Source organism: Sciurus carolinensis, chromosome 1, assembly GCF_902686445.1.
Source record: "Sciurus carolinensis chromosome 1, mSciCar1.2, whole genome shotgun sequence".
Classification (NCBI taxonomy): domain Eukaryota; kingdom Metazoa; phylum Chordata; class Mammalia; order Rodentia; family Sciuridae; genus Sciurus; species Sciurus carolinensis.
Genome location: NC_062213.1, coordinates 89,757,496 through 89,782,187, shown reverse-complemented (window position 1 = coordinate 89,782,187; position 24,692 = coordinate 89,757,496). Strand labels below are relative to the sequence as shown.

General features: G+C 37.9%; 1 protein-coding gene across 2 annotated transcripts in view; it reads right to left on the bottom strand.

Moving 5' to 3' along the window:
• The window catches only part of Copa (COPI coat complex subunit alpha), a 46,763-nt gene extending 22,071 nt beyond the window's left edge, over positions 1–24,692 (bottom strand). For both annotated transcript variants that reach the window (XM_047542448.1, XM_047542457.1), the window contains exons 1-12: positions 24,537–24,692; positions 20,989–21,102; positions 19,787–19,860; positions 16,758–16,838; positions 15,081–15,157; positions 14,221–14,330; positions 8,973–9,082; positions 6,917–7,016; positions 5,766–5,901; positions 4,916–4,998; positions 2,505–2,655; positions 884–950 (exon numbers count right to left, since the gene is read on the bottom strand). In XM_047542448.1, coding sequence (XP_047398404.1) covers positions 884–950; positions 2,505–2,655; positions 4,916–4,998; positions 5,766–5,901; positions 6,917–7,016; positions 8,973–9,082; positions 14,221–14,330; positions 15,081–15,157; positions 16,758–16,838; positions 19,787–19,860; positions 20,989–21,102; positions 24,537–24,576 — 1,143 coding nt within the window. In that variant the 5' untranslated portion in view covers positions 24,577–24,692. The remainder of the gene's footprint in view (positions 1–883; positions 951–2,504; positions 2,656–4,915; positions 4,999–5,765; positions 5,902–6,916; positions 7,017–8,972; positions 9,083–14,220; positions 14,331–15,080; positions 15,158–16,757; positions 16,839–19,786; positions 19,861–20,988; positions 21,103–24,536) is intronic.

The following is a 24,692-nucleotide window of genomic DNA, read 5'->3' as shown; positions in this document are numbered from 1 at the left end:
AATGTTAGCAAGGGGCACCCAAGATACCAGTTTACTCTGACAGAGAAAACAGTTCCATTACAGAAAACAATCTGAAACTATACTTTTGTCCCTCTTCACCCAGAGAGTATTCAAATGTTGCCACATCTAAGAATTACAAAGCTCTTAGCTAAACAACTCAGCAATGATATTTTTTTTATCCTCTAAGGAGGCAGATTATATCTGAATGAAAACAAGGGTTGCTCTTTTCCACAAATTAAAAGCCTAATATCCCTGACATTCTGGAGTCCCACCTAAGTATATGCTTATCAACATAAAAAGATTGCTTGAAAGAAAAACAAAGACATTAACGAAAAATTGCCAGGGAAATATGGAAACTGCCAGGAGAATATGGGACTGTTAGATATGAAAGAAGGACCAAGACTGTACACTACAGGTTATATAAGAAAAGATATTTTCATTCTTTTAAATTCAGCCACCAGGGCATTAAAATTAGAAGGTCCTTTTTTCTTTTGTAGATTGTGTGGCAAGAAAGGCAACTCCACTGAAAAAATCCCCCTTTCAAAATCTATTTTCACCCAAAAGGAGAGATCAACATAAGCATGTTCTTTGCATAGGATATAGTTGTAAACTCTCTCTCCAATCACTTGCAGTAATCTGGGTCATTCATCTTGATGCTTCAATAAGTTTAGGTATTATATTGGCCTTATGAAAGATTCACATTCACAAACCTTCGATTTCCTTATGAAACCTGAAGCCTTCCTAATTTATGCCTAGTTTGTGTTCACTGTGTTAGCTCCTGCAAAATGACCATTATATAGTTTTTAAAAAGTCATTATAGATTCACTCAGGGCATAAGAAAGATACCTAAGGAGAATTTAGGAGGAATCCATAGGTTACTTACTGTACACAATAGGACTGCATTTTCTGCTGGATTATATGACATATTGAACACTGGAAACTTAGAACCACTAGAGATACACATATAGAAAAAGGAAAAAACAGGGAATAGGTATAAGAATAGAAGGAAGAAAGGAATTATTCCTTCATCTTCTACTTATCCAATATTTATTTATTTATTTATTTGGTTCTGGGGATTGAACCTAGGTATACTTTATGACTAAGGTATATGCCTAGTCCTTTTTATTTTGTGACAGGGTCTTGATAAGTTACTGAGGGCCTCACTAAGTTGTAGAGGCTGATCCCAAACTTGCCATTCTTCTACCTCAGCCTCCAGATCATTGGGATTATAGGTGTGTGCCATGACACCCAGCACTTCTTTTTTTTTTTTTTTTTTTTTTTTGCGGTACTGGGGATTGAACCTAGGGCCTTGTGCTTGCGAGGCAAACACTCTACCAACTGAGCTATATCCCCAGCCCCACCCAACACTTCTTTATCTAATCTTTATATACAAACTCATCATCTTTATAAAGAGAAATAAAATTATGTAAATACTGCATTTTTTTCTCCTCCTTTTTGTAAGGCTTGGGAGCTCACTGCAAGCCCTGGTACAAGTCAGATTATTTAATAAAAAGTAGGGTCAGCACTCACTATAGTGAGTAGGATTGGTTTTGCTTGGGTACAAATTCCTACACATAATTTTGTAATGGACACCACAGAGTAACTGATGTGATCTGTCTCTGGCTGGTTTCTCCTGTCCCTTAGATTGTTCACATAAACCCATCTTTTTATTGTAGTGATGCTAGAGGGAGGTTATCAAACTCGCATGCCAACGTTTGCCACTATGAATGTTTCAGCATGCTGATGCAGCTGGCTTTCCAAAAGGACAGTTCCTTTTGCCAGGCATCCCAGAGGTTATCATATCTTCAGAGTTAAGAGTTTCCGGAGATATATATTCTGGTTTAGAGTTGTGTACATTTTGCTGGAAAGCAAAGAGAGTTATGGAAAACTAAAACTCTTGTATAAACCTCCATTATAGTACTTACCCTGTACTATCATCATTTAGGTCTATCAAATCACTATGCTATGAGTTCTCTCAAGGTAGATATGCTAAATAAAGGTTAAAAGGCCCATTTCCAGCCAGGTGGGGTGGTGCATGCCTGTCATCCCAGTGGCTCAGGAGGCGGAGGCAGGAGAATGGCAAATTCCAAGCCAGCCTCAGTAAGTCAGCAAGGCTCTAAACAACTCAGCAAGACCCTGTCTCTAAATAAAATTTTAAAAAAGGTTCAATCCCCAGCACCACTGCCCCCGCCCCAAATGCAAGTCTCCAATTTGGGATACTTTCTACCAAGACCGTTTTTCTGATTTATAAGAGAACTAGGAAACCACAGCAATATAATTTCCTTCCCCCAGGGTCAATCAATAGCACTCTCAATAGGGGAACTCCCATTTTACTTCTGATCACCTCCTTATTTGCCAGGCTAGGGTTTAAACTGAGCAGGGTTATCCCTTGGGGATATCCATTGTGATAGAAGGTAATTTAAAAGAAAAAGAGTTCAGTTTTTGGGCAATGTACCATGGTGACTGATGAAAAGGTTTGTAAAAAAGAAACAAATCAGATTAACCTCCGCAACTGCATCACAGCTACATCCTTAGAACTGTTGAAATCCAGCTGACGTAAGAATCGGTCCTTGACATAATGCAGCATGTTACCATGAACAGCATAAGCTGGCCGTTCCCGTTCTAGCTTAAACACAATCATGCCACCATCATGGCCTGGAGGATAGGGAAGAGTGAGAAAAGAATTAACTATAGGCAAAAAAGAAAAAAAAAAAAAAAATCTGGAACCAAGAGATGCACAAGGATGATTATACATTTATGTGAAAATTAAGATAAGACACCTGCTATGGTTTGGATGTGGTTTGTCCCTCAAGGATTCATGTGCTGGAAGTTTGATCTTTAGTGTGGCAGTGTTGAGGTGCTAGAATTTTTAAAAACAGAGCCTAGTAGAATGTGATTAGGTCATTAGAGGGTGAACCTTCAAAAGGGATTAATGTTGTTCTCTCAGACTAGTGATTAGTTCCCTTGAGAGTAGTTTGTTATACTGAGAGTAAGCCTGGTGCCTAAATCTTCTCTGGCTTCTTTATGGCAATGAGGTATCTCCGTGCCCACACTCCTGCCATGATGCCATCAGCCATGCTGTAACATAGCCAAGAGAGTCATCACCAGAGGACAAACAGTTGCCCCATCTTGGACTTTAGACCTCCAAGACTGAGTTAAATAATAAAATATCCAGCGTCAGGGGTTTTGTTACAGCAACAGAAAGACATTAATACAACACCTAAATGTATCCCTTATTTGCCTAAGTAATTTGCCTAATTTTTGAAAAAAAAATTTTTGGGGGGTAATGGGGATTGAACTCAGGGTCAGCTCTTTCTATTTTTTATTTTGAGATAGGTTATTGCTAAGTTGCTGAGGCTGGCTTTGAACTCGTGATTCTCCTGCCTCAGTCTCCCAATATGCTGGGATTATAGGTATACACCACCACTCCTGGCCTTGAAATCTTTATTCAAGTAATTTTCTGTGAATACTTTCTTAATACTAAATCGTACCGCCACATTTAGACACACCCTTCTCTGTATTCCCCTAAAACTTTGTGCAGACTCCATTATAGTACTTATTTCTATACTGTAATCATTTAAATCTCTCATTTCCATTATACCATTAGTTCACTGAAGGCAAAAATTGCAATAATTTCTAGTCTTCCTTAGTTCCCAGCAAATAACAGTATCAAGATTATTTGCTAAAAAGATGAATGCTAGTGCTAAAGGCCTTTATGGTTCTGTTTTTAAAAATGTTTTGCTCTTACCCTGTTAGCAATGTCCATTCCTTAGGGAAACATTCTATTCTTGTACTCCTACTGTCTGTTCTCCACACATAAACCACTACTATCATTTCCCTTCCCAAAATCTTCCAATGGTTTTCCACTCACTCAGGACATCATTAAGTTCCAACCATGATTTATAGATAATGCACACTTAGCCCAGGTGTGGTGGGTAATTCTAGCAGCTTGGGAGGCTGAGGCAGAAGGATCAAGAGTTCAAAGCCAGCCTCAACAACTTAGTGAGATCCTGTCTCTAAACAAAATATAAAAAGGGCTGGGATGTGGCTCAGTAGTTAAGCTCCCCTGAGTTCAAACCCTGGTACCAATAATCATAATAATGATAATGATGCACACTCTGGTGTGATCTCCCCTTGCTATTACTTGGTCCCTTACTCACAAGCTTCTACTGGTCTCTGATGTTGTCTAACATGTTAAGCACTTCTCTTTGTCATCCTACTATATGTTCTTTGCATTTGCTCTCCAGTGTTTCATTCCTTTTCACTTTTCTGAACACTCAATATAAAGTAATCCATACAATTGTTCCTATTTACTACCTCACTCACACCTTAATTTTTTTTTTTTTGGTAGTGCTGGGGATTGAACCCAGGACCTTGTGCTTGCGAGGCAAGCACTCTACCAATTGAGCTATCTCCCCAGCCCCGCACCTTAATTTTGATAATTTTCTTCAAAGCATTTTTTTTACCATGCATTTTATATATTTACTATTTATGGTCTTTCTCCCTAACTATGAATAAAAGATCCATAAAGACAAGGACTTTATTTTATGTACGGCTGTAACACCAGAACCTACAATGGGGTCTAGCACTTAATATGTATTTGTCAAACAAATGAATAAGACTTTTTAGTTTTTAGCTTCTCAACCTGAGACTCTAAGTGTCCCATATTAGCCTCCCATGAGCTCCTAGGAGCTACTCAAAGAGAATGAGCTATACCATTAATCATGGTACGGAAAGAGCACTAAATACTACTACTCTAAGATAAGGAAGAGTAACGTCAACTAAGTGACTCTGAGAATTCTATTGCATAGGGTTAGCAAATACAAATTTGCTAGAGACAAAGCTAATGAAGAATTACTTCCAAGTAATTTGAACTAAAGCAATGACAACAACAAAAAGAAGAAATGGCCCTTACCTGCTGCAAAGAGGTTGAGGTTGGGGTGGGCAGCTAGGACCCAGAAACGATCATGGTCCCTGCGGAAGGTCTGAACCCCAGTCCTACAAAGCAAATGGTACACAAAGAAACATTAATTTCTGAGGAATTGTTAGCCAACCACATGCAAGAATACTGAATGGTGAATCTGCAAGCTGATTTAAAAAGCAAGTCAGGGACAGTAAACTGTGTATCAAAAGTAAAGGCATCTATCATGTTAAAGTCTAGCAAGGAACAGAATGAGGAGACATCAAACTGATCCTATTATTTTGATACTTTAATTTCTCCCTATTCATTGTAAATATTTTACTGTACTGTTTCATTTCATATTATTTCTGTAGCTAAAGCACTGGGGGGAAGGGAGAGAGAAAAATGTTCAAATTCAGAGAAGAAAAAGAATACACAGGGATATTTCTATTTGATAGAAAATTAATAAATGTTGTCGATCTCTAGGTCTCTTCAAGTTTTACAAATGTTGAAGATGATGAGAGACAAAAAGGAACATTATAATCTAATTTTCACTTTCCTTTAGTACTGGAAATTGAACTCAGGGGTGCTTTACCACTGAGCTATATTCCCAGGCCTTTTTAAAATTTGTTTGGGGATAGGATCTCACAAAGTTACCCAGACTAGCCTTGAACTTGTAGTCATCCTGCCTCAGCCTCCTGAGTTGCTGGGGTTACAGGAATGTACCACCACACCCAAGTTCCAATCTAATTTTTAAAAGGAGAAAGTAAGAGAGAGAAAGGGGCTATTCCTCTGGGTTTGGTCAGAAAGAGAGAAAGGGGCTATTCCCCTGGGTTTGGTCATACAACATCAGTAACTCCCTTACCGCTTAGACATATCCCAGACTCGAATACTCTTGTCTTCCGAATTGCTGAGGATCAACTCTTGGCGAGGGTGGAAGACAGCACAAGACACATTGTTATAATGGCCCCGACAGGTGTCAACCTCCCATGCCTTTGATTCTGAAGGATGAAAGAGGATTAGGTCATTGCAATTCCCTATTACTATAAAACAATCCTCTTAATCAAGTTCTAAGTACCATTATGAAATACTAACTTCTGTCTAATAGGGCAGTTTTTCTCTTTCTTTCTGCTTCCTTTTTATCCCTTTGGTGCCAGGAATCAAACCCAGGACCTTGCACGTTTGGCATATGCTCTATCACTGAGCTATACACCCAGCCTGAAAATAGGGTAATTTTCTTCATTTGAGACTCTCAATCTTTATATCTCTGTCCTTTCATTCCAATCCTCCCAGCAATTATAAAACCTCTGCTCCATCATTCTTCAGGTTTTTACCCAAATTTATTCATCCTAATAACATTTATCACTAGCTACCATTTCAGAGCAAATGTAAACTCCAGGACAGAAGCTTGCTTTATTTATTTATTTGTTTGTTTGTTTGTTTATTTATGGTGCTGGGGTTTAAAACCATGGCTGTGCACATGCCAAGCAGCCCTCTACCACTGACCATATTAAAAAAACTACAGAAAAAAAGGGCAGTGCCAATGTTTCCAGGATTACATAAGATAATAACCTAAGGTAGGCCAAGTACAGTGGTACATGCCTATAATCTCAGCAGCTCAGGAGCCTGAGAAAGGAGGATCTAGAGTTCAAAGCCAGCCTCAGCAAGGGCGAGGTGCTAAGCAACTCAGTGAGACTCTGTCTCTAAATAAAACATAATACAGGGCTGGGATGTGGCTCAGTGGTTGAGTATCCCTGAGTTCAACCTCCAGTACCCTCACCCAAAAAATAACCTAAGGTAGGAAAGCAGATCAAAATACAGCAGATCTGGTTACTTTACTTTGATGGGTAGCAGTCAGTTACTATCCTTTTCCCTTTCTGTTTTTCAGTACTAGAGACTAAATGCAGGGCAGGGCCTTGTGCATGCTAGGCAAGTGGTCTACCACTGAGCTATAGCTCCAGTTCCCAGCAGTCAATTTTTTAAGACATGGTGATACTGTTATTATGGTTCACTCACCATTCATGCGCCAGATCTTCACTTGACGGTCATCTGCTCCAGATACAATAAGGGGCATAGTAGGGTGGAAAGCAGCCCAGTTTACTCCACGATCATGACCCTATTTAAAAAAAAAAAAAAAAAAATAGTTCTTTCAAAACAGCTTTATAACCATCAGACAAAGCAAATCAATGAACCATGCTGGTGTTGTAAAAGATGTCTCTAATTTACTCTTTATGTGAAGACTCAAGGGACTACGCCACTATGTAAGGTTTTGAACATTAGAATTATCATGTCAAACTACCCAGTGTTATTCCAATTCTCATGGCCATTTCCACATACTTCTACCCCTAAATTCAGTTTCATTTAGGATATTTTGCCTTGTTTTTTACTTGCCTATTTCTCATTTCTCTAATTATTAACATCTCAAGTATAAACACCTGTGTTAGCAGGGTATAGAGGCACATGCCTGTGATTCCAACTGCTGGAGAGGCTAAGGTAGCAGGATTCCAAGTTTGAGTCCAACCAGAAAAACTTAGTAAGAACCTGTTTCAAAATCAAATTAAAAAACAAACAAACAAACAAACAAAAACTGGGGATGAAGTTCAGTGGTATTAGGCACCTGAGTTCAATTCCCAGTACTGCAAAAAAGAAAGAGCTATTTTATAACTTAATGCAGAAATTCTCAATGTATGGTCTGAAAACTCTTGGAACATTCCCAGGATTCCTTTAGGATGTCTGCAACAAATGGAAGGTGTGCTGATATAGTTCATGTTTTAATTTTTTGCAGTACTGAAGAATGAACCTAGGACCTCATACACACTAGGCAAGCACTCTATCTGAGTTACAGCCCAGCCCTTTTTTTTTTATTTTGAGACAGGGTCTTCCTAAATTGCTCAGGCTGGGCTCAAACTTAAGATCCTCATGCCTTAACCTCCTAAGTAGCTGGCATTACTGGCAAGTGCCCCCGTGTCTGGCTTTGTTCATGTTTTAAAAAGTTCTTGGTTTTAGGCTTGGGACATAGCTCATGGCAGAGTACACGGTTAGCATAAACAAGGCCCTGGTTTCAATCTCCAGTTTCAAATATGGTTAAAACTGACAGATACAACCTACATAAACAAAAACTGAGGTTCTCAACAAATTTTAAGAATATATATTCTCAGACTAAAAAGTTTAAGAACTGCTAATCTTAAAATTTACATAGTTGTAGTTCATGTGTGACAAAATCATGGATAAGGCAGTTTTGATTCAGAGGTACTTTTGAGACATTTTGATGTGGTTAAAAGCAGTTGGGTTTTGAAGACAGAGAGATCCAAGTTCAAATCCTAAGTTTTTTCATTTACTAGATACATGTGATCTTCAGTAAACTGCTAATTTCTCTAAATATCAATTTTTTCATTTGTAAAATGAAGTTAATGATACCTACCTCAGTGAACAGCTGTAAGGATTAAATCAGATATTTTTTATCTTAAAAGATCTGGTTTCTTTCCCTTATGCTTTTCTCTTTTCCCACAATGAACAGAAGTTACTTACACATGGTTTACTATAACATTGATTACATTTCTTTCTGCCACATGCTTCCAGAAGGTTTGAGAACAGGTTCTGCTTTGGGATAGGACAGTGATGGAGCCTATGTTCAGCTTTCTTCCTTTCTCTCTACTGGATTTATAAGGCCACATGAAGCTTCATTTCTCTGTTGGTTTACTCACAATTCTATTTCCCATGCCTCAAATAGCACCTGACACTTAATAAATACTTGTTGAGGTAGGGTGTGGTGGTGCATGCTTGTAATTCCAGTGACTCGGGAGACTAAGGCAGGAGGATTGCAAGTTCAAGTCCAGCCTCAGCAATTAAGAAAGGCCCTAAGCAACTTAGTGAGACCCTGTCTCAAAAAGCAAGAATAAAATGGCTGGGTGATGTAGCTCAGTGGTAAAGCACCTCTGTATTAAATCCCTGGTACCAATAAATAAATGAATAAATAAATAAATAATTGCTGAAGGAATAAATAATGAATGACATGCTGTGATTTCCCCCAGAGGACAGCCCACACCCAGCCACTGGCAGCAGATATAAGTACCTCTAGGACATGCTTCACCACTGCATCCGTAGTTCCAAATAGATCAACTCCAGTTATTCCTCTCACATCTGACTCCACTGCACCAGGGGACAAGTTTTTTTTTCTTAGACCTTTGATGGGGTAAGGAATGGGATGAAAGAAGCAAACATAATGTTATCATAAACAGCACAGTAGCAGAAGCAGAAAGGTACAGAGACAGACTAACATCAGAGAAAGGAAAATGAAATTTAAAGAGACAAGAAAGAAAAGAGACTCAAGAGCTCATATTTCTAAAAATGTTCAAAATTCTGAAGTACATTCACTGTCTCCTCTTCTGTTCCTTAAACACTCAAAAGGCCCACTACTGGTTTTCTTTCAAAGGAGACTGATCCAAATTTCTGACATAGCTCACTTCAAAAAATCTCACCCAAAGAGCTATCCACTTCAGAAAATGCCCACTTTCCATTTTTCTGGTTCTGGAGACTGAATCCAGGGGTGCTTAACCACTGAGTCACATCCCAAGTCCTTTTTATTTTTATTTTGAGACAGGATCTTCTAAGTTGCTTATGGTATTTGCTGAAGCTGGCCTTGAACTTGGGATCTTCCTGCCTCAGTCTCCCAAGTTGATACAGGCATACACCACCACACCCAATTTTTATTCTTCAATGATCTTAAAATATGGCCTCAAATGGCAAACATTCAACTTTCACTTTTTTTTTAATTGCATGAAATATATAACAATATTTTTCCGTCATCTCAAAAAATTATAAAGAAAAGTCATTTGGGCAGGCCACAGTTCAGTGTTTCTTAAACTGGAAGCTTGGAGGCAATTCAAAGGGAAGTCCCAAATGGGTTAAAGAAACAAACTAGATCTGTTAGGCACAAAAAAGCTATCTGGCCTGGAAGAGACTAAAAAATATGATGAAAAAGATACTGTTTTGAAGAAAGAGTACTATGCAAAAAGTATACTCATACCTTCTACTTGACCCTTGAACAGGGCACAAGGTAATTAAACTTTCCCATCACTTTTAAGTTCTTACTTAAAAGGCTGGTCATAGATTTGAATATATGTATTTTGCTATAAAAATTTTTGGAGGCTGGCCTCACTGAGAGAAATGAGCCCCAAGTCTGAAAACAATAGGCAAAAGACACCAGGATGAGATATATCTTATTTGTAAAAGACCCACATTTGTGTTCACCTACACCTATCCTTAGAAGCTATTTGTGCTATTGTCAGAATCAAAATAATAAGACTACTACCTTACATTTGAAAAACACTTTTGATTTTCAACACACTTGAACATCACACAATTTGTTTCTGATAACAACTCTGAGATAGACAAGCAGATAACAGTTTGAAGATGAGAAAACAGAATTGGGAGAAAATCTCATGTCTGAAGTATTTGGGGTGCAGGGAGTAGAAGATGAAATTACTTAGCACTTGCAAAATAAAACATAATAACATGTAATGGAAAGAAAATAAAACCTAAAGTAGTTTCAAGCCTAAAACTTGGCATCAGTTGGAAAATATGAAAACTTAAGCTATTATACTCATTGTTTTAAAATCATTCTATAATTGTGGCACCTAAACGTCAGCACTGGAGAAGCAAGAGTCCATGGAGTTTTAATTATCTTGTCCTCCATTTAAGATGAAAATTTAGCCAATAGGCAAAATCATAAAGATGATGCTAAAAAAACCAAACCAAAATAAAACAAAACAAAACAAAACAAAAAAAACCACTCTCCCAAAGCTTCATAAATATGTTATCACAAGGATGCCTTCTTTCACTTCTTTCACTTATCCTTTTAACAGGATCTGTCAACTTTTTCTAATGAATCTGGTGTATGAGACAGATTCAAAGAAAGATACAAAGACAGCTGTGAGGAACTTCACCTCCAATAAACTTCAACAAGCACATTAAAAGGAAAGCTGTATGACAGAACGGAAGCCTTTGTTGCACTTGTGTATAATGATCCAGGAAAAGGGGAAGGGTGAAACAGACAGACGAATAGTGACAGGCAGTGAAAAGATACTTAGGAAAAAAATATTTGAGGCTTCGACAAGTCACTCACTAGGACTGAACGACAGATGGAAAATTTCTACAGCAGCTACCCAAATCCAGAGGGAGAAGAGAACACTCTCAAAATGGACCAGTTTATGCATGCCTCCCAACAGGGACCAGGGGAAGCAGTAAGGAAAGAAGTATGAGGACAGGATTTGGCAGCATATTAATACTTTTTTATTAGTCTTTTAAAAAATTGAGCCTGAATTACATGAGCTTGACATGCAAAGGTGTGAGCATATTAAAAGACTTTAACAGTTTACTTGGAGGCTCAAAGCTAAAAAGGTAACCTGTCTTCACACTAGGATGTAAATACATTCCATCCCCTTTTTCTTGTGGTGCTGGGGATTGAACCCAGGGCCTTGTGCATGCCAAGTAAGCAAGCACTCTACCAACTGAGCTATATCTCCAGTCCCAATACATTCCCTTTTAAACAAATAGTTTTTGCCAGGTTAACACAAAAGATTCAGGCTATTCTAAGCTCGATTTTTATGGGAAACATTATCAAGAGACAGCTTCTCCTTTGAAGATTTCTACACTCTCGGTGCTTACCTACTAGCTCAGAGAGTGTCCCTTTCAAAAAGAGACAATCAAAATAATCAGAATTTTCACCAGTTCTCTAAATTTGGGGGTATTCATTCTCTGATTCAGAACTAACTTTTCCCTTTGTGAAATATTAGCCCTGATCTCTAACAGGTCTGGAAGTTAATTTCTCTTCCTTTGTTCAGAATTATTTGAACAGAAGCAAAAAAAGAGTCCTCCTGAAAAGAGCATGCTGGTTTCTAGAAAAGCAAAGAGTAAGTGCAAAAGTCTAACCCAAAACCTCCTTCTACTTGATTAAATACCAAAGTATCTCCTTCTATGCTGGTTAAGGGGTTACTGAAAAGATTTGCGGGTGCAGAAAAACACTTAGAAATAGTAAAGAGAACATTAACATTAGTATGTGAAGTTAGCACAAAATTCTCATGAACAGACATACAAAATATAGCAATTACAATGTTATTATATAGTAATGCATGCAATTCACACATTCAAAAGCAAGTATATAAACCCCACTGGGGTCATACTCTCCCTCTCTCCTCTGATCTAGGGCCCTTAATTTTGATGCAAACATGCTTTCTGCTTGCAAAGTATGAAGAAAAGTATTTCTTGCCTTGGGCTTTCAATGATCACTAATGAGAATCCAGCCACCTGATTGCCCCAAATTGCTTTAGGTAGACCAGTGGGAATGTGCTATCCTAGAATTAGCACAAACAGTACTACAGAGTGGAGCAGTATAAGGCCCTTCTTAACTCTGTGTTCTGTGAAAAAAGCCCTACTGCTTAAAACTGGAGTTTAGGTATATAACAAATTAACTTCTCCATGATCCAGACTGGTTATTAGCTATATACCATTCCTAGAAGAACTGAGAAAATAATCAAAGTACTTTCCATAGCACGTAATTTTCTCAAAGAATTTGGGTTGGGAAAAACTATTCCAAATAATTGTCTGAACTGCTGGAACAGTGTGACCTTGGATCTAACCCCCACAGAAGCCTATATCCTGAGATAGAGAAGGTACTTTGAATGTGTGCACAGTGAAAACCATAGTTAAGTTACTGGAAGAGTAAATGCTAAGTTCCCTGGTACTGGCAGTGAGGAGAGGGCACAGGCTCAGATGCCTGTACCTAACTCCTCCTGATGGCATGGCTGGTCACATCTGGGTGTACTTCAAAAAGCCTAATCGGTCTGACGAAAAACTGCAATGGCAAATCCCTAAAGGAAGGAGTAAATTGCCTTTTCTCCAATACGATCTTGTCTATACCAGTCTCTTCTAATTCTAAGCCTTTGAAAATTGCCAAGACAGCATGACCTAGAGGTTCTACTCTCCAATTGTTCCTCTGTTCTCTTGCTTGTTTCTATGATGCATGAATCTTAAACAACTGCTACGACAACATTCCAAATATTGTATCCAGGAATTCAAATTTTCAATTAGATATTCATCACTGGCTTGTAAGAACAGCAAGTACCATATTGTCCCAGCCCACCATGCCACAAGGAAGTTGGGTAAAGTTATCACCTCAGCAGTTCAATGCAGAAAGATGACTTCTTTATTACCACAAAGAATCAGGCAAAGGCCTATAAGGGGGCCTCCCTTTCACAGAATGAAACACTGTTTTGCAGTCCAGTCACTAACTTTTCAGAGAACTCAATCTCCAAGAATTTTTAAGGTAACGAATAAAGACAATATAGCAAGCAATAAGGAAATACAACTGGGAAGAAAACCTCAATATTTAGAGTCTCATTTCCCAATTCCAACATAAAGCTCTTCCACCTATATCACAGGTATGGTCCTTGCTGTGCATTTAAATTCTTTGGTTAGCAAATTCTTAGATTTCCTTTATACTGCACTAAACATTTAAATCCTTATCTCAAAATCATGAAAGGTACACTATGAAAGGAGGAATTATTTCAAACATCAAAAATCTAATTATTTATTTCCATGTCCTAGAAGCCTGCCTACCAAAAGATATTCTGAACAAAAAAGTCACCAACTCCCTTCTGTCCCATGTTCTTTACACTAAAAGAAATCTAATAGAGGAATCTTCCTATTTCCAAATAAGGCAACAAGATCCAAGAGTACTGTTCTCCTGCATTAATCTGTTTTCAAATTTCTTTTTGTCAAAGATGTATTCTTTCTTATTTGAGTAGGAAGACTGACTCTTAATCAAATACTCCAAAGGTACATAAATTTTAACTAAAAACGGATATAACAAAAAAGTTAAGCTAGGTATGGTGGCATGCACTTGTAACCCCAGCAACTTTTAAGGCTGAAAGAGGAGGATAACAACTTTGAGGCCAGACTCAGCAACCCAGCAAGAACCTAAGCAAGTAAGGGAGACTCTGTCTCAAAATAAAAAAGGGTTGGAGATATAGCTCAGTGGTAAAGTGCCCGTGGGTTAAATCCCTAGTAACAAAAAAAATAAATAATAAAAATTAAAATTTACTCAAAAGAATTTTCCAGAGTAACCACTTCTCACAGACAATACTTCTAACATGAAGATCCATCAAACATAAACAAACAATATCCTCAGAAACAAAGAGGCTATATATGGGAACAGAATATTCTAACTTTTCCTGTTCTAAGCCAACTACCTTCACTATTTTAAGCAATTGCAGTTTTGCGCCAGACACGACAAGGTTGTCCCCTGAATTTGGGCAGCTCACCAGAAATATCCCAAACGCGCACAGTCTGGTCCAGGCTAGCTGATACAACCAGGTCTTCTGAGGGGTGGAACTGAGCACACATTACGTAATGGTTGTGCCCCGTTAACACACTGCAAGGGAAAGAAAAAAGATAATACTAAATTAGATGTGGAAATCAATAGACTCCTAAGTTAAATACCTTTTTCCATATTCAATAAATACTTATCCAATTTTACTTTAAGGGAGAAAAAGGCACGTAATTATAACAATTCTGAACTAAAAATAATAAGCAAGGTCATGTGTTTTAACAGTAGCTCTCTTCTTGACTCTAATGCTTTAGTATTTAAATATTACTAATGTCAGAAGAACTGAATTGCATAGCTGTACTCTCAGACTAAAGATATATTAAAATATGAAAATAAATGGAATTTTAGTAATTTATGCTAGGAATTATCTGATAGATTTTAGTAGGGCATGATTAAAGGACATCATTTTAAACATTCCTTACTTCTTCACATAGAATTCTATGAGAGTTTTATCTCCAAACTCAAAGTAAATTGTCTAGACCCTGAGTCAGACTAGGCCCTAACTCAAGTTTTAAGGAAACAGAATTGAAAAGCAACTAAAAATTCTTGTTCTAAAAGCCTAACTTTACAACCTCTTCTCTCTGGGAAGAAATTATCAGAAAATCCAGATTTACACATTACTGAGATTGTCTCTATATTTATTATTTTATATTTAAAAGCATCCTGCAAACTAACAGTAATTAACCAGCAAATGTGGTACATTTGCAAAGAACGATCATTGTTCTGAAAATAAGTTGATTATGAAAAAATGGGAAGAATTAAGACTCTTTTGGAGGCTTCTGCCTCCTGCTTTACCAGACACAGGTTCTAGATTGCCAGTTCCACACTCGGATGGTCTGATCATCTGAGGCACTCAGAATCCAAGGATATTCCTGAAAGATTTCAGACAAAGGCTTTGAATATTAAACAAACTTGTTCTGTTAGGCTCCAGTAATTATTTTTTTCTTTTGGGGGAGCATTCCACTGCCTATCACCTCAGCTATATTAGCAAAGGAATTGCTGCTTCTGGTATCAGGCCAACTGTCTTCTCCCACCAATTTACCAGTTTTTCCTAACTTGGGTACTTTCACCTAAAAGAGTTAAGACTAGAAGCCAGACAGAGGCATAATAAACTTTCAGAGGCAGATGACATAATACATATTTATATTTGTTTTTATACATTTACATGTGTATATTTATACTTATGTAGCTAATTTTGCAAATTAAGATCCAGTGAAAGGCCCTTCTCCTTACTGTAGGATGGGAATACTGTTTTATAGTCTGACATCTCCTGGTTAGATCAGTTTCAAAAAAATTACCAAGTCTTAGTAATCAAAGCAGCAATATATAAAGAAAATTTGGTGCTGGGTACAATGGTGCACACCTGTAATCCCAGCAACTTGGGAGGCTGAGGCAGATCACAAGTTCAAAGCCAGCCTTAACAACTTATGGAAGTCCTAAGCAACTTAGCAAAACCCTGTCTTAAAATAAAAAAGAAAACAGGCTGGAAATGTGGCTCAGAGGTTCAATTCCCAATTTAAAAAAAAAAAAAAAAAAAAAAGACCATTTGGCTTTTCTGTACCTCCAGAGTTTAGCACAGGGCTTAACAAGTTACATAAACAATTACTGAACTGGGAAAAACAAACAACAAAAACAACAACAAAAAAAAACAACAAGGTTTTTCACATGTTCTAGGCAAGGGTCTTCAGAAAGTGCTTTATGGTAATGACAAGTAATTTCTACCTAATAAATTATCTTATTGAGTAATTATCATTCCCAAATATTTCTGGTGCAATTTTCTCATTCTCTCCTATTCTAGCCTAAAAGATTTAGATTTTTAAAAAGGAAAAAAAGTATACTCTATCTGCAAATACTTGTTTATTTCATTACATTCTAAATTAATTCAAGAGATTTAATTTACTGGAGCCAAAAAATAGAAAAAGTTAATTCTAATAGTACAGAGTTACAAGATGATCCATCCAGATTGAGAGTGGATTAAAAGGCTGATAGTCTCTAATCTGTAATATACTGCTTAAATCTCCTATGATACCTAACAGTTCAAAGAAGGCAGTAAGCCTGGCTACGGAGGATAAGGAGAGAGGCATGATTAATACTTCAAAATGTTTATTAGCTCATCAAAGTGGCATCTTTGCTTGACCTTTTTTCCAGGCATACCTAACAATACCCCACATGGGAATAGTCTGCAAACTTTGGTTTGCTAACACAGCAAACTTGAAATAAAATCCCTATTTCTCCCTACAAAGAAACAATGACTTCCTCATGGAACCCACTAAATCCAATTAAATTCAGTAATAAACCCGAGTGCTTCTTTTATAGTAAGAAGCAAAGTAGAAAAGTGAACACCCAAAGATCCTAGAAGAGTCACACCAATAACAAAATACTTTTATCAAAGCATAGATTCTTGAAAGGAATAGAGATTACTATGGAGAAACTAAAGTATGCTCCACAGTTAGAGACATCATGGCTACTTACATGATGGAAAAACGTGGTGCGAATATAATCCAAGTGTCCAAGCAATGTGAAGAGACAGCGCCGAAGTTTATAATTCCAAACCTGCAGAGACAAATATGTCTAACTAAGGAAAAGGATGTAAGGGTCTTGGAGTCAGGTGTAGTGACACACTTCTCTAATCCCCGTTACTCAAGAAGCTGAGGCAGGAGGACCGCAAGTTTGAGGCCAGTCAGGGCAACTTAGCAAGACCTTGTTTCAAGATAAAATAAAAAAACAGGCCAGGGATATAGCTCAGTGGTACAGTGCTGACCTAGCATGTCAATGTCCTATGTTTTATCCCTAGTACCACACACCAAAAACAAAAACAAAAAACAAACAAAAAAAGGTATGCCTGGAAAGTGAGGACTGAGGATCTTGGGTTAGTATTTTTCAATAGAGTGGAAAATTGGTAGGGAGTCTTGCTTAAAATTAGAGGAAAAAAAACAAGTATGAAAACATAGGTCAGCTAAACAATGTGAGGGTGGACGGTGGTGGGGGTGCTGGGTTAGGAAAAGCTAAAAATAAAATTTTGAAAAGGGGACTAGGGATGTAGCTCAGTTGTAGAAAGTTTTGCCTAGTTTGCATAAGGCTCTGGGTTCAATCCCCTAGCACTGCAAAACCAATCAAATTATAGAAATGTTTTTCTTTCTTTGGGGAGAAAAGTTTTTTGTTTTTTTTTTGTTTTTTTTGAGACAGTGTCTTGCTCTGCTGCCCTGGCTGGCCTCAAACTCCTAAGGTCCAAGTGATCCTTTTGCCTCAGCCTCCCCAGTAGCTGGAACCAGTTGAGACCAGCATATGACAATGCACCACTGTCCCTGGCTTGAGAAAGCATTTTAATAATAGGAAACCATTCATTCATTCAGTTAACTTGAAACTCTTCTTTCTACCATACAATTACGTTTTGATCTTAAATATAGCTACCTTGACACTTTACCTATCACTTTAAAAAAGTAGATCTACGATTCCAAAGGAAAGAGTAATATAACATATGGCATCATCATCTTGACTCCTAATTTGATGGCAAATGATGCTCATACATTTGTAAGCTGTACTTACCTATCTTGTAAATAAACTTAAACTCATTATTATAAAAAATACTACATTACTCAGTGAGGCTGAAGCCCCCAGTACTGCCAAAACAAAACAAAACTCATTTTAGGAAAAAAAAAACCATTTTCTTAAGTAATGATCTTTCCTTTCTTAAATTATAAGAAACCCAAGGTAACCAATTTTTTTTTTCAGTAGTACTGGGGATTGAACCCAGGATCTCACAAATGCTAGGCAAGTGCTCTACAACTGATCTACACCTTCAGCTACCCTTTTTGATTCATTTTTGAGACAGAGTCTCATCAAAGTCACCCATGTTGGCCTTGAACTTGCAAAATTCCTAGTTTAGCCTCCTGACTAGCTAGGATTTCAGGCATATGCACTGCACCCAGTTCTTTCTTTTTTTTTCCTCCCTGATGATTGCTTGAATTGAACCCAAAGTCTTATGCATGCTAGGCTAGCACTCTACTATTGAGCTACACCCCCAGGTCCCCAAGTTAACCAATTTCTTTTTCATTTTTTTTTTGGTACTGGGCCTATCCCCAGGGCCACTTTACCATTAAGCTACATCCCCAGCCCTTTTTTAAAATTTTGAGATAGGGTCTCAATAAGTTGCTTAGGGCCTCACTAAGTTGCTGAGGCTGGCTTGAACTTGGGATCATTCTGCTTTAGCCTCCTGAGCCACAGGGATTACAGGTGTGCACCACCACATCCAGCCTGAACCAATCTTGATACTCAGTGTTCATCACTATAAATAACAGATACTTTATTTAGAAATGTTATGAGGTAATATTCTTAAGGGTCTTTGAGAGCTATCAGGTGGTATGAACTCCACTAACTACTCCCAGGATCTAGTGCCTAAACACTAGAAACAGAAAGAATGGTGCTTCCCATAATTCTAATCACTTTTCTCCATGGGTACCTGTCATTTCCCCCCATAACCTAAGTTCTGCCATACAATCTACAATGCATAATTTCTTGAAAAACAGTAACTTTTTTAATGAAGTAAATTTAATTCACATGGTTGGATATAATTAGATATAATGAAAATGACTTGTGGAGGTAAATAGACACAATTCTGATTGATTTTGTACTGGGGATTGAACCCAAGGGTGCTTTACCACTGAACTACATCCCCAGTCCTTTTTTGAGACAGGGTCTTCTAAATAGCTGAAATAATCAAGTTTACTTCATAAAAAAGTTAGTGTTTTTCACAAGCTACTTCAGGAAGTTATATATTGTAGATCATACAGCAGAACTTTGGTGATAGGAAAAAATGACAGATACCCATGGAGAAAAGTGGCATCAGAAGTATGAGATGCATTGTTCTTGCTGTTTCTAATATTTAGGCACTAAATTCTGGGGGCAGTTAGTAGAAGCTCACACCACCTGATGGTTCTCTAAGACCATTAAGAATATTATCTTGGGCTGGAGATATAGCTCAGTTGGTAGAGTGCTTGCCTTGCAAGCATAAGGCCCTGGGTTTAAAAAAAAAAAAAAAAAAATTATTTCATTATAATATTTCTAAATAAAGTATATTATTTGTAGTGATGAACAATGAGTATCAAAATTGGCCCCAAGCTGGATGTGGTGGCACATGCCTGTAATCCCAGCAACTCAGGAGGCTAAGGCAGGAGGATTTTGAGTTCAAGCCAAACTCAGCAGAGAACCTGTCTCAAAATAAAAAATAAAAAGGGATGGAGATGTGTCTCAGTGGCTGAATTCAATCTCTAGTACCAAAAAAAAGAATAAATGTTCCTGAAGAACAGAAGCCATTTCTAAATTCCCCAAAGAGAAATATATTTGGCACACAGTAAGGATTCAATAAGTATTTACCAGATAAATGCTCTGGATGTTGTTAAAAGCCTAACTCTATATGAGTGAGTTGTCTTGTCTTTCAGAAATTCCCAAAACTTTCCACATCCTTCTGTCTTTTATTCCCAATCATGACAGATTCTCTGTACCTTAATCTTATAATCATCTCCACCAGAGACAAATAGTGGCTGCTGCTTATGGAAGTCAATGCCTCGCACTGGACCTGGGGGAGAGAGCAGGCAACAATGTTAGAGAGAGTTGCTCTTTCTATTTTTTTTTTAATTGGTTCTTTTTAGTTATATGTAACAGTAGAATACATTTTGACATGACTATACAAGCATGGAATACATCCTATTCTAATTCAGACCCCAGTACTTCTCCTTTCCTCTACTCCTGCTCCCTTCTCTCTACTGATCTTTCTGCCATGTACCCATAGTTATTATTTTTTAAAATTAATTTCTTGTGGATGTACACAATGGTGAGATTCACTGTGGTGTATTCATTATGTGAACATAGTAAAGTTATGTCAGATCCATCCCACTGTCTTTCCTTTTCCTACCTCCCCATTTTCCCTTCATTCCCCTTTGTCTAATCCACTGAACTTCTATCCTTCCCTGCCCCCTACCTTTATTTTGGGTCAGCTTCCAAATACCAGAGAAAACATTTGACCTTTGGTTTTGGAGATTGGCTTATTTCACTTAGCATGATAATCTCCAGATCCATCCATTTACTGGCAAATGTCATAAAGTTATTCTTCTTTATGGTTGAGTAATACACCACTGTGTATCTGTACCACAGTTTCTTTATCTATTCATCTGTTAAAGGGCACCTAAAGGGCACCTAGGTTGGTTCCATAGCTTAGCTATTATGAATTGTGCTACTATAAACACTGGTGTAGCTGTGTTACTATAGTATGCTGATTTTAATCCTTTGGGTATATACCAAAGAGTAGGAAAACTGGGTCAAATAGTGGTTCCATTCCTAGTTTTTTGAGGAGTCTCCATACTCCTTTCCAGAGTGGTTGCACCAGTTTGCAATCCCACTAACAATGTATGAGTGTACCCTTTTTCCCACATCTTCACTCACATTGTTACTTGTATTCTTGATTATTGCCATTCTGACTGGAGTGAGATGAAATCTCAGTGTAATTTTAATTTCCATTTCTCTAATTGCCAGAGATGTTAAACACTTCTTTTAGAAAGTTGCTTTTTCAATCTCTATAATGATTCCTAATTAGAATTTTTCAGTTCTATCTATTCCACATCCTTTAAAGGATCAATCAAGGTTTTAAACTACTCTAGGAGGCAATAAATGCCTTATCTTTTTAATTTCCTTCTAGAAACTGACTTACCATCATGTTCATCAAACTTGTCAATGAGGGTGCACATCCGATAGTCCCATAACTGAATGACCCCATTGTGCAAACTGGTCAGGATCCAGGGTCTTTTGGGGTGAAAACTGAGCCCTGTGGGGAAATGATACAATGAGCTAAATAAGGACCACAATGCCACCTTCTGACAAATCTGATAATAAGAAGGAACATCTAGGTTAATCATAGGTTCATTTATTCATTCCACATGCTAGATAACATATTGGATGGCAGAGGCTTCAAATTTTGTGTTGTCAGGTGTTGGACTTTGTTATATTTCTTTAAATACTGTGGGGCAACTTTTTTCTAGGATGTTGTTAAGTTACTTAGAATGTTCAATTGTTTTAAGACTTGATTTTAAGTTTTGCTAAGTGGGTGCATAGCAGTCTTTAGGCTCTAATTTGGAATCACTATTAAGGTAATACCTATCTGATGTCTCTATATGATACTCTGTAATATCATGAGACCTTTGCATTCTGGTTGGAAGGAACACAAACTATTCCCAGCCCTGTGTGAGCTCCAGGGATTGCTCTGCCTTCTTTTCAATGGTTCTTTTCTAAGTTTTGGATAGTTCTCTCATATGCAAGCACAGATCAGTACTCAGAAAAAGGCCTAAAGGGACCACTTGCAGATCTCCAGTGTTCTCTCTGTGTAGCTTCCTCTTAATATCATGCCCAGCAAATTTTAGTAATATTTGCTTCCTCATATTCTAAACTGTCTCCTCAGGGAGTTTCACGGTGTTCTTCCTCCTCCTTTCTCTGCAGCCTAGAAACTAGGCATAAATTGAAACAATCGTAGAATTCACTGTACTTACTTCCCATCTCTCAAGAATCACTTTCTTGCATTGCCTGTTGTACAGATTCTAAAAACCTTTGCTTCATACAGATTGCTCAATTGTGTAGTATTTAAAATATAAAGGTTTATCTGGTCTTTGTTAGTCTATCATGACTATAAATGGAAGTCCTCAGATGTCACAAGTATTAACAATTTAGAGTACATCCTTTTAGATGTTTAATATAGTTATGTACAAAGGCTTTAATATTTTATGAAAATGGGGATCATATTGGCAAGTGCAGGAGCACATGCCTGTAATTCCAGCAGCTTGGGAGGCTGAAACAGGAGGATCACAAGTTCAAAACCAGCCTCAGTGATAGTGAGGCACTAAGCAACTCAGTGAGACCCTGTCTAAATAAAACACAAAATAGAGCTGGGGATGTGGCTCAGTAGTTGAATGCCCAAGTTCAATTCCCAGAACACCTCCCTCCTAAAAAAAAAGAAAGAAAATAGGGATCATATTACAATGGTGTTCTGCAAGCTTCTTCTCACTTAAATAAATGATATAGATCTATTACATTTAAGTACATATAAGCCAAACTTTTAAATTATTTTGAGAAGGTATTTAAAATACCTGCCCTCCTCCCACCCCACTATTAGAAGGCTGAGGCAGGAAGATCACAAATATGAGGTCAGCTCTGGCAACTTTGCAAGACCCTGTCTCAAAATAAAAATAAAAAGGGGTGGGAATGTAGTTCAGTGGTAGAGTGCTTGTCTAGCATGTGTAAGGTCCTTAATTCAATCCCCCCCCCCAAAAAAAAATTCCCCCCAATTTTTGGCTATCAGAAGGGCCTATTAAAAATACTTCTACACATAATCCAGGCTATGTGCATTAGTACTACTTTACGATGAAGACCTGAAACTGGTATAGCTTAGGAATAGAGAATGTACATCTAACATTTTGATAGATACTGTTTAATTATAAAAACACTATTGGTATACAATCTCATTAAGAATACAAAGGCACTTATTTTGCACGTGTTGGCTAACACAAGATGTTATCAGTTATTTGTTGTTTTACAAATCTAAATGTTATCTCCCTAAATGTTATCTTTTTGTTTGTTTTGTATTTCTTCAATTACTAAATGAGGTCAAGCTATTTTCATTAATTATGAAACATTTGCATTTTTTCAAAATCATCTATTTTTAGAATAGGTTGTTCATTATTTTGTCTTTATGATATATGGTAACAGTCTAAATGGGTAAGCACGCTCAAATTCTTTGACATCTTTTTTCTTTTTTCATTTGTACTGCCTAAGAAGAAATTAGAAGAGAGTTCAAAGATAATAAAGGTCCATTTCAACCATTCAGGCCCCAGAATTCTCTCATTTTGGAGGGATAGGTGGCAGTTGTGGGGATTAAACCTGAGGCTGCTCTACCACTGAGATGTTTGTAGCTCTTTATTATTATTACTTATTTATTTTGAGACAGGGTTTCACCATGTTTCCCAGGCTGGTCTCAAACTTGTGATCCTCCTGCCTCAGCTGTTCTCAGAAATTACTTTTAAAAATTTTTTGCTTGTTTATTTTAATACTTGGGATTGAACCCAGAGACACTTTAACATTGAGTTCCATCCACAGCCCTTTTTTTGAGACAGGGTCTTGCTAAGTTGCTGAGACTGGCCTCAAACTTGTGATTCTTCTCCTCAGTCTCCCAAGATGTCTGTGCCCAGCCTAGAAATTTTTAATGGTACCCTTCCAGATCAAGGTTCTTAGAAACTGGTCAAAATATATTCTCATATTAATGATCTTTTTTCAGTTACTGAGTCAAGCCAGGCACTATAATAAAAATTTTCCATATTCTTCTCATTTTAGTTTTCTCTAGAAGAGAATATTAATTGCCCTTGTTTTAAAGATGAGAAAAGAAGGGATTTAGAGATGTTACATAAGTGGTCTTAGGTCATATGGCTTGTTAGTGGATGTTTCAGTATTCCAAAGCAAGCCCACCTGACTCCAAAGAACAAGTTCCTAACCACTTTGCGGTGCTGCATCTTCCTAAATATTCCAGATATACTTTTCCAGTTCTTATTAGACCTTACTTTCTGTTTTTCTCATTTTAACATTCTAAGACACTACTGTGATCTCAATCATTTGCCCTCCAAAAATTTTTTTGGCTATTTATCTGAAATTCCAATATAAATGGATATCATGTATTTTATCTAGTAATACTATTAATCTTAGACTTCACTGGGGCTTACAGGCCTTAATGCCCTATTTCCAACTAGGCAATAATGTCCAAAGGAAACACTAGATGTTGAGATGGCGCAGACAAGCCTCCTACGTGAAGTAACCAGTACTCATCTTCGAAAAAGCTACTGTAACAAAGGTCAAGACTCAATCCCCTGAGCCTCTCCGTATAATTCGGTCATCAAAGGGCCATCGGGTCACAGAGCCTAGGGAGCAGAACAAGCAGGGAGCACAGCCTCCAGGGAAGGAAATGGAAGGTGAAAGAACAGGGAGCAGGTCTAAGGAATCCGCTGCGGTGAGAGAACCACTTCATAGGTAAATCAGAGCCCCGGAACACACAAATGAAAGAAGACTGCAAAGCCGCCCGCCAGGACCAACCTCCCCTCCTGTCCTCCCCTGATTTCGCCCGGTGGGACTAACTGGGCCAATAAGTCCACCCATTTTCTGTTTTCCCGGTGGCGACGCCGCCCCCAACATCCCGCCTTTTTCCCCCCTTTACTTCTCTACTACCTTTGACCCGCGCGCTCTTGGTCTCGAATTTGGTCAGCATCTTTCAGGCCTCCGGCCGCTACGTCGGATTACTGGGATCCTCCACTCACTGCTGCCCTTCCGATGGCTCCACGTCAGCTCCCGGAAACTCCACAGGACACGAACTTCCGTCCTCTA